This window comes from Poecilia reticulata, linkage group LG6 (assembly GCF_000633615.1).
Source record: "Poecilia reticulata strain Guanapo linkage group LG6, Guppy_female_1.0+MT, whole genome shotgun sequence".
NCBI classification, from domain to species: domain Eukaryota; kingdom Metazoa; phylum Chordata; class Actinopteri; order Cyprinodontiformes; family Poeciliidae; genus Poecilia; species Poecilia reticulata.
In genome coordinates this window covers 4732336-4743468 of record NC_024336.1, presented here as the reverse complement: position 1 = coordinate 4743468, position 11133 = coordinate 4732336, and the positions used below count along the sequence as shown (strand labels likewise).

The window sequence follows — 11133 nt, the reverse complement described above, 5'->3', positions numbered from 1 at the left end:
ACTGGTGGGTTCGGTACCTCAAAAAAGGTTAAGAACCACTGATCTAAAGTCAAAAGTTATTATTTTTCTAATATTAAAAGCTGACTGAATTCTGAAAGCTATTTATGGTTCATAACAGGCACCAGTAACACGTAAGTGAAACTTGTGAAAAAGAAAAAAAAAGAAAAAAAAAACGTATCCGCCTCAAATTAAGTGACGTAGTAAAGGTGCCGCCCACAACGGCCTGCTTTCTTCTCCGTGCGCGAGCTCGATAGTCCAAAGTATAAAGAAGCGCGAGCGTTAATTTYAGTGGAAAAAAGTAGATTCTGTAGGACCTACCGCGCGCGGACAGAAGCAAGCTTTCTCCTAGCTATCTGTCCCTTGTGATACAGACCTACATGTCCATCAGGATAAACGGACCTCTTTCCAACTTCAGGAGTAACCATCTTAAAATGGAGTGGGAATTATGGATTTAAAGCAGAGAGGACTTGAAATGGGTGGTCTGCTGGCAGAGCTGCTGCTCTGGAATTGCCTGCTGATGGCGGTTGATGGTACGTAGAGTTTTTTTGTTTACAGCATTGCTGAACTTTGTGAGGAGACGTCTGTTCTTAGTTGGGCTGCAGTGCGTTCTACACTCTTGCTGTGTCCCCTTAACTGGTACACGGCACCGTCCTCAGCCATACCTTATAAGAAAGTTGAGGTTTTCGTGTCCCAAGGGTACAGCACCAAGGTGGGCTACTGTAGTTCCAGTGGTCCAACCCAAACTTTACTTGGTTGTTTTTTTCCCACACACTGGAAGTAGTGTTTTTGTGGAGCTAACCTGTCGTGGTACTTGGCGCCGTCGGTGGAGGACTTTCTGTCTTGGTGAATCTGAAGTTTAAAGGCAGCCTGGCTGTTTTCTCGGGCCTCTCAGCTTCCAGCCATTGCTGCTCGGTGTCGGGTGTCAGACAGCCTTTTTGCGTTAAAGATGACAAGAACTCGGCGTGTTTATTTGGGAAAGAAAACGCTGTTAGGCTCAGCAAAGCTATCTCCCAGGATCTGTTCCTTTATTATCCCTTTTTCGACCGAGTCTGATTTGCGGTTTTACTTCTCAGTCAGTGAAACCGCACGCAGAGGTTAGACTTAATTCAAATTAGATCCAAAAATCCATTATTGTGTCAATTCTTCTTTTAATTGTTGCTTGCACTTTAAACGTCATCTTTACAGTTGTAATAATTGAGGTATTTTAATAACTCACGTATATAAAGTTCTAACAAGCTCTAATAGCTAAGACTGGCATTGAAGAAGTGAAAGATTCCAATAATTAAAAGAAGGTTTGGTTGGTGGAAATTGAAGTTGAGAATTAAAAAAATCTCCAGACTTTGCTAATATATCATATTTCCTTGGAGATCTCAATAAGAACATATTTTGTGTCCAAGAAACCCAGATGGAATGAAGGCATTTCCTGCAATGTGCTTTAAAACCGTTTTTTATAATCCACCCGTCAGTATGATACTATGACATGATGGCGGCTAGCTGCAAGATACTGGCTTCTTTTGGCTCTCTAAACTGACAGACAATCAGAAAATAGAGGTTTGCAGAAGTGATTCTGCAAACATCTGAATCAGTTCAGAGGCTTGTTTTATGATTTATTATAAAATGTATTGTCGTTATAATCCATATAATTTTATTGCATGGTTTCTATAATAACAATAAAGATGATGATTATTATTAATGTTCTCTATTGAGTATTGATTGGGATGGCAATTGTAACACAGCAAATTTGAAGCTTAGTCTTATTTGAAGCTATTTTTTTTTCATTAAAGACACTTAAATCAATGAGAAAACCAGCATCCTTTTGACAGTTAAGGGGATTATTAAACAATGAAAGCTTACTGTCTCTGTGCTTTAGTTGTTAATTGCATAACTATTTTGAAAACAATAATTTGTTGTAGAATTAGCACAGAAAGCGTACACTGCAGTGCATATTGACGTGACTAATGTTTTGTTGCTGTTGATTTCTGCACGCTCATGTAGCTTTAAATGCAGATGGTAGACAGTCTGCAGCCTCATCAGTTCATATGTGCTTGAAAATGTGAAGAACTGGTGAGTTTGATTAGCCTCAAGCTAAATTCTGTGGTTGATTTAGCAGCAAAGCTTCTCTACGAACCTCACTGAAAGGCAGTTCTACCACTGATATTGTGCTTGAGTTTGCCTCTATCAAGAAAATATTGTTTATGAATTAGTTTGGTAATCCACCTTTCTTTTTGTATGTAAATTACATCCTGACCAACAAAGAAGAACAAAAAAAATAGACAGTTGAAATAAGTCAAATTATTTGATTCAATTTAAATATATAATCCTCTCTTCCATTGAAGAGTGACTGATATTGTTACAAACAATATCAGTCATAAAGATCATATCAGTTAATTAACATTTTCCATCCATAAACACGTCTTTGCCTCTGTTCTCTGTGAATAGTCGTCTGCATGACATGATGCTGCAAAGTGCAAACCATGTCTTTGTAAATAATCTCAGTGAATTGTTTTAAAGATGTGAAGCATCCAGTCATAACAGATTTTGAGTTGTTTTGGGAACAGACTTGTTCTCAAATGCCACTCATTCCTCTTCACACTGGTGAAGAGATATATAATGCATCTACGAACAGTTTATACTCGTAGATGCAAGGGGGAATGGGGCGTATTGGCTGAAAGGAAGGAAGAGATTTCCTTCACGCCTTCCCAATTGGGACCAGTAAATATGTGTGAGCATATTTCAGTTTATGTGTGATCTGAACCCAGAGAAATCAAAGCAGACTGCCACAGTCTTCTTTTGTCATATGAACATCCGTGTTAGCTTGTCTGTGTACATGACTTTCCATCTGTAATTTTTTTTTCACTTTTGCCTCTTATATTTTGCTTATGTCTGCCTCAGATTCATACTAAAGCAACAAACACATAAAACAATATTAATTTATTTTAAAAGACCCATAATCATTGTCTTCATCATTAATTATCTGAAACTTATGCAGATACAGAACAAAATTCACATATTTGAACTGTTTTGGTCACTTGCTACGCTTCAATTTTCAATCACAGTTGTTCCAATTGAAGACTGAATTTTACGTTCCTAAATGATGAACCATTTTCTTTCTTGTCATTGGATTATAAAGATACAGTGTTTCAGTACTGTAGCAAATGATAAAATGTTATAAATTAATAAAGATGTTTAAGAAAGTTGTGGTGAAAAGTGACATGCTGGACTTGCTGGATTTTAACAATTTTCATAATAGCTAAACTTGACTAATATGACTGGATTGGTTTGACTGTATTTTTATACAGAGCCATTTACCAAGAGAGGAATGTTAAACCTTAGCCTATAGGTATGAAAAAACTTTGAACCTATAGATCAGAAACGGTTCTAGATGCTAACAGTGATTTTGGATGACATTTTCTTAATTGGAGATTAAGTACCTATCAACCTTAATGATTGATTTCTAATTTGATGTTTTGTGAAGCATTAACCTGATACCAGTTCGTCTTCATTTAGACTTGACAAAATGGGAAATATATGTTAGTCATTTTTATTTAATATGTCATTAATTATTTATGTTGTGTGAGAGAGAAGTTGTGTCATGATGCATTTGTTGGTGGACCCTAAATGCTGACAGGAGCTGGGTGCGTGGATTATATTGGCTGTTCTTTAATGAAAAAAAACTGAAATCTTACACAAATCACAGGGAATGCAGGGAGCCAGAACAGAAGGAGTGTGAGCAGAAGAAGGGTTTAAATCAGGGGTCCCCAAACTTTTTCCTGTGAGGGCCACATAACTTTTCCCTTCTCTRGTGGGGGGCCGGAGTCAGTTTGTAACAGAAAAAGTGTTACACGTTTATCACCTGCGCTGCCGGAAATTGTTGATGGGGGAAGGGGTTTAAAGGTTGAAACTGTTCGGGGGGGTTTCTTGATTGTTTTTTACCCAGAAAGCACATGGGCAAAAACCGTTAGTGAAACGGTCACTGGGACTGACTAGTATATATTTCATTGAGGGAAACCTGGAATGCGGCGTTCATAACAAACACGTGTGTTCATCTGCTCTACCGCTAGCAAACAACCGTACTGATTAAATAACATAAAAGTCAAGCAGTTCCCTAAAAGTCCAACAGATGGCAGCAATGCGCCATGCAAAACAAAACACCCACAGTTTACAGGACACACTTCCTGCTAAAGAGCCCCCTGGTGGTTGAAGAAAAATCCAAATATATGAAAATACAATATATGAAAAAAAATCTGAATGCTCTCAGGTATTGTTCAGGGGGCCGGACCAAATGTGGCGGCGGGCCGGATCCGGCCCGCGGGCCGTAGTTTGGGGACCACTGGTTTAAATACTATGAGGATGAATGTTGAAGACCTGGACTGATTGGCTAAAAGGTTGCAGACCAGAAGGCAGGCTGAGGAGAGAGAGAGAGTAAATGTGGCACAGTGGGCGAGGGAGAGCACACTGGGGACTAGGAAATAAAATCCTGAAGAATAATGACACTTAGGAAACATAAATAAATAAGAGCAACAGWATAACTAAACGAGAAATAAACTGCAATCATCACTAAACTAAAAAAAGAAACATGACTGATCAAAGAAAGAGGGGGGGGGGGCGCCGATATATGTTTTCGCATCCATCTGAATAATGTGTAGTTGCGCCCCTGCCCATGGCACTTCAACAATATTATTTTACCTTTTATCTCTAAATAGTGTCTGTTTATTCTTGCCATGCCGTCCTCTGTATTAATTATTGCTGGAAAGGTCTTGCCATACCAGTTTATTCCTCTGTATTTACTTTAGTTTCTTAGTTTATTCTTACATTTTGTTCGTCATTCATTTCCATTTAGTTTCTTTTGATTAGTATTATTATCTCTTGGTTTATTGTTATGTCCACTTTAGTTTCTTTCCTGTTGCTACATTTATTTGATCGTTTATTGACCATCAGTAATCTTCACTCCTCACCTGCTGCGCCTCCTAATCATCATGTGTTTCACATCATGTGTTGATTTTTCACTGTTCAGCGTCGGATTCTCTGTTTTTATAACATAATTCACATCTAGTTCTTCGCTCCGTTTTGCCCGCTTCTCATGTTTCAGAGTTTTGCGCAATGTGCGCGGCGATTTTTTTTTTTTTTACGCCCTAAGATGCAGGGCGGTCGGGAAACATCGATGGGGGAAAGGCAGACTGACATAAACCTTTTAAAACAACGGAAACAATTTCTGGATTCTGATTATTGMAATTTAAAAGTGCTGTGTTGTTCTATCACCCCCGTTTCATACCGGACCACTTACAGCACCGTGTTAACGCTATAAAATGAACGCTTTCTATCGTTGTATCACCCATGGAGGGATTTCTTTATTTCTTTATTTAAAAGGGTTTATTTTCCAGAGGGAATCAAAGTTGTGATTTTAGTAATTACATGTTTATAAGAGCGATCTTTTGTTGTCATTCCATGGTAGCGGGCAGCTTTCAAAGGGAAAAAAAACTTTTTAATATAAATTGCTGCTTTGACATAATCACAGAACTGCCAAAACATATGTAGCCTAAATAAATACCAGACAAAGTGAATCACAGCAGCGTCATCAGCTGGTGTAACGCTGAACTGATGCGGAGCGGAGCTGCGCTAAGAAGCTAACAAACACTGAATAGAAGAAGAAGAGCTGCCATCGATACAGTTGCAGCCAAGCATGATTTAATGTTACACAATACAGTTTTACCAAGTTGCTCAAAGTCTAAACTGGTATTGTTGTGGATTTAAGCTGTAAAGTTTACCTTCGACCAAACGCCCCCCAAAGGCATCCCAACGCCCCCCTTTTGTAAAAATGTCCGCCAGCGCCCCCTGCCGTCCTCTGAACGCAGATAAAGATGCTTTATTTTTAATTACGGAACTATTTTTACCGTGCAAATGAAATCTTCTTAAAAGAGAACATGTTAAATGCAACACTCTTATTCTTATTGCTCTTTTCATAACCCATTATTTGCACAAGAATTTCATACTAAGGAGGGCAATAATCTATCAACTGACTTTTACTCAAAAGCAGATTTTGGCTCACCCAATCTACTTTTAATTTATTTATTAAACTTGGCTATATGCAACAATGAGGTACCCAAACCTTGTTTTTATTGCTGACAACTGACCAAGCTTTTATTTTTTCCATCAAGCCCAAATGTGCAAACTGGTGTCTTTCTTTTATCAAGACAAATGTGCAAAACTCCTTTTTAAGTTTTGGATCTACAATGATTTTAAAGTTCATTTTTATACAAACATCAAACTGCTTTATCTTATTCAATTAAAAATATAAATTTGCTTAGATTATTGTTGAACTGGTCTCTTGTGTTAGAGCAAGCCTTTTGAGCATACACTTTCAAGCTCTGTGAAGGTAAAGGCCCTAACTTTATCTAGATGTTTTTTGTTTTTTATCCTTGGAAAAATAGTGTAGAGTTGTGCTTTTTGAAAAGCTATTTCTGTTTACACAGATTGCATAGATCCGCCATAAAACCTAATGCTTCCAAATGGCCAAAGGTCACAGTGAGTGTTTAATGATTGTTAGTTCCCTGACAAATGTCTGACTCAAGTCCTAATGGGATTTTAATTGTAGCATGTCTCAAAAATGACAAAGTAGAGATGCACCAATCCTAATGTTGTAGCCAATCTCTCATCTCCTGGTATTTTAAAGCTTTGACTTGGTGACATCAATTTTGACCTGTGCAATTTTCTCCATATGTATTACAGTGTACCTTATGCTGTAATTCATACAGTGCGTAAAATAAGTATTTAACACAAAAATATATTTCTAAGTTGAAATAGGTCTGATGAGGTTATTGACATAAAATTGACACCAGATGTTAGTAGATGTCAAATAAGTCACAGCAAACAAAAAGTTATGGGCAAAAACAATGTAATGTCAAAGGGAATAATTATTCAACACTTACAGAAAGGTATGAAACACTTTGTGGAAAAGCCTTTCTGGGTAATGACAACTTCATTCCCTCTCCTGTGTGGAGCAGCTAATCCCATGCATTGCTATGGTGTGAGATTGACCTATTCTTCCACACAACACTCTGAGGATTCTTTTTATACACTATGATCAGTTTTTTCCATAGATTTTCATTTGGATTCAAGTCAAGTGATAAAGTGGCCCATTCTAGCGGTTTACTTTCTTTCTCTGAAACAGAGTAAGAGTTTCCCCCGACTTTGCRTTTAGGACACTTGTCTTGCTCATTTCATCATCAGATTTCTATCAAGAATGCCCTAGTATATTTCTCCATTCATCTTTCTTTCAATCATATAAAGTCAGTACCATATGCTATAAGACAACCCAAACACCGATCTTCCCTCTTTTGTCATGGTGCTTTGARGTTGTATGCAGAACCAACGTTGACCTCATCTGACAAGACTTTACATTAAATAGCATGTTAATGGATTGTCAAAACCTTCTGACGAAAAGACCAATCAAGCATCAACATGTAATTTATTCAGTGGAATCTTGTACTTTGAATATCCATAGAGATAGTTGCAGTTGATTATTTTACTTGTTTTCATTGAAAACACTGGAGCTGCTATTTCCAGGTCTTTGTGAAACTCTGTCAGAGCTCCTTGAACAACTTTGATAATTTATTTGGCTTCAGCTTATTGCTGCTTTATGGTGAAATGATGATCTGGATTATGGCTTCAACATTGGTCAAAGGTTTAAAATTTGTTGGATTAGTTGCCTATATTTTTCTAGTATGGTAATAACCAGCCCCTCTATGCTTCACTTTGTACATAGAGTCCGGACCCTCGACTTTCGAGAAACGGCTGCTTGCCGGAGGCATGGAGTCTAACATTGTACAAAAGCTTACAAAGTAAATAGCTATTAGGATGAATTCTYTGCACTAATCAGTCTGTCTGCTTTCCCCACAGCTGCTTAACTCCCAACTTTGACTTTGTCTTTTATTAATTTGTCTAAATGTCACATGAAGTATGTAAAGCTCACTGCTGAATCTCTCAGATAAAGACATGTGACCAATGTGCTCATGTTGTTGTCTGTAGCCATATTTCAAATAAAGACGTCTCGTTGTCACATGTTGAGAACTGGTCTCTGTTTTATCTGCCTGAGAATCTCATTTTTTCCCTTAAACATGAGTTATTGTTTCTGGTTGTGTTCTAGTGTAGCAGGAGACATACTAGATCTGCATGCTTGTGCRTAGTGATGCTGGCACACTGCCATGCTGGCATCACAAGCTGCAGCTGAAGTGGCCCCAGCAGAAAGAGATCAACCTCTCTGAGTTTCTGGGCTAAACTAACGCAGACAAAAAGTTTAGATTCTGGAATCATATTGTCGTCAAAATGATTTCTGATGTATTTTAATTTCAGTTCAGTTAATTTATGTAGCACCAATACATAACAAATATTGTCTGAAGACACTTTACAAAAAATCTAATCAATTCAATCGTACATACTTTCCAACTGATCCTGGCTATCAAACAGTACAGTAAGTTTAGTTTATTATTCAAAATAATTTAAAATGTTTCTATCTAAAGAAACCCAGCAGAACATCGAGTCATCGACTTGCAGGATTCCCTCCTCCTGGACCAGCAATCACCTGCATTTTATCGTTGACTTTAAAGCAATCCCTCATGCTGAGCATACATGCAGCGACAAAGGAGAGGAAAATGTCCTCTTTAGCAGGAAGAAACCTCCAGGAGAACCAGAACACGGATCAGTGGAAGCAGCCACCTGCCACTACTGACTGGAGGTTTGAGAAGACAGAAGCAGATTGATAAAAAATTACATGAGAACTGATCATTATTAATATTCAATAAAGTAAAAGGTTAATTTCTGAAGAGGCAGAACATTTAGTTGGCAGCAGCATTATCTCAGCTGATGACCTCCTGCAGGAACCAATCACATCCAACCTGAACACCAGACCAGGTGTAGCTTCTACAGAAGGAAAAACTGAGAGAAAACAAAAAGCTAACAGTTGAAATAAAAGCAAATAATGCAAATTGGAGAGTACGGTAGTAGGAAATGAAAGTGATTAGATTTTAGACACATTATTTTGCCTTCCTAAATCATTTCAGGTTATTTGGTGTGTAGCAACTATGTTGGAGTAGTTTGTGTGCGTTAATTATCTACTTCATCCTTTGACCTTTGATCCTTAAACGAACAGCTGAAAAGTTTAGTGATGTAATACCCCAGAATTTGTTCAGTAAAATCTTGTTGTATTCTTCCATTGGAACTCGTCAGAGTATGGAGGTAAAACAGAAAAGTCTGAGAGAACGACTCAACCAAGAATAACTTCAGTTGTATTCCAATCTTGGAAAGGGCTGAGGCTCTTAGTGTGACAGCCTCCAGTAAAATCTCTATTTAGTGGTACCCACATATTTTTATAAGGATTTATCATAAGTTATTCTAACATTATCAATCTTCGTAATAGATGATTATTTTGATTTTGACACGCAGACTTTCCCAAAAACATAGAATAAACAGACACTTCATTTTGTGGGTTAATGTGCAGTTTATAATACATTCTAATTCATTAGACAATAACCCTGGGAGTTTATCAAGCTGGTTAGTTAATCTGGCTATCTGCTCAGGTCAGCTGCCTCACAGACATCCCCTCGTTCCTTCCCATGTCACGTTCTACAGCATCACCTTAACAAGTGACAGGTGCTCCTTTTATTTCTACACCATCGCATTCATCACCAAAATGACTCCTAAACAGCCTCATAGTCTTGTTTGGATAAAGCTGCTGATACACCAAAAAAAAAATAAATAAAGGTGTGGGGGATGGTGCACTTTCTCATCTTCCTAACAGAAACCATTTCGTTAAAAGGACTTTGACCAAAACTAATAATGTGATCTAAAGAGTAGCATTTATATTCTTAGTATAGTTTAAAAGCCGGTTTAAAGCACTTTTGTTATTTCTTGGGTTGCACAATATCAGGAAACATGTAATTGCAAAATTACAGTTGAATATTGCATTGACCAACAAGCCAGATATGTATTGTTAGCAGATAGAGTTTGTAAAGCACTTAATATAAGATACCATACTACAGTAAATATCAGATCCAAGCTGTTCTTTACAATTGTGATATTGCAGAAATTGATAATGCAATTGCAATTCATCACATTGGTCAGCTCTTGTTAACTCAGTTCCAGTCTTTTCATTTTCTAGGTTTAGACACACTATCACTGAGTTTGATTAACTAGTAATGGAAAATAAAGCTAAAATTCAAATAAGAGCCTGGATAAAATTGAAGATTAAATAAAAACTCTGCATACACTTAGTAGCCACTTCATAYAACATTTTTGAATTGTTTCGTCTTTTAGCTGACTTGATGTAGAAAACTCCATCAGTGCTGTGAACTCATAGCAATAATTTTGTCCTTTTCAGGCTCCCCCCTCCTTCTCTTTGCCAACCGACGAGATGTGAGATTGGTTGATGGTGAAGGTGTGCGTGGCGAATCAGCCATAGTTGTCAGTGAACTTGAAGATGCAGCCGCAGTGGACTTCCTGTTTGATGAGAGCCTGATCTTTTGGACTGACGTCAGTGAGGAGGCCATCAAACAAACCCACTGGAATCAGTCGTCCAACTGTAAGGCACGGGGTTGTTTTTTACTGATTCAGACAAATGTTCTCATGTAAGCACATTCTCTCTGAAGCCTTGGAATAGGACAACAGGTGTCACAGTGTTCTTCGCCCATTTGAGATGCATTGTTTTCTAAAAGCATAACCTACTCATTTCATTTTGGTTCATTTTGACGTTTCTAATAAAAAATAATGTCAATTTCATATTTTTTGTTTACTAGAGTCTGGTACTTCTCTTCTTGTTCTGAAAGAACTGCATCTAAAAAAAGCTCCTGGTTAGTAAACAGAGATATTTTCTAAACCAGGCCCAACTGAAATGTTGGGATGGGTTCCCAATGTTTACCTGGAAAACATTTCACCTTGATAATAATTCATCGTTCTGCCATAATATTGATAAACTCAAATTAATGAGATGTACAACATTCAAGAACTGATTAGAAAAATTCTGACAGTATTTCTCATTAATTCATTTATCCATCCATCCATCCATCCATCCATCCATCCATCCATCCATCCATCCATCCATCCATCCATCCATCCATCCATCCATCCATCCATCCATCCATC

The 11133-nt window shown here is 37.7% G+C and overlaps 1 protein-coding gene across 1 annotated transcript in view; it reads left to right on the top strand.

Annotated features, from left to right (window-relative positions):
• The first annotated feature begins 219 nt into the window (after window positions 1–219).
• The window catches only part of lrp5 (low density lipoprotein receptor-related protein 5), a 59276-nt gene continuing 48362 nt past the window's right edge, over window positions 220–11133 (top strand). The window contains exons 1-2 of the mRNA XM_008410912.2: window positions 220–530; window positions 10373–10573. Of these exons, the coding sequence (XP_008409134.1) occupies window positions 446–530; window positions 10373–10573 (286 nt within the window). The 5' untranslated portion in view covers window positions 220–445. The remainder of the gene's footprint in view (window positions 531–10372; window positions 10574–11133) is intronic.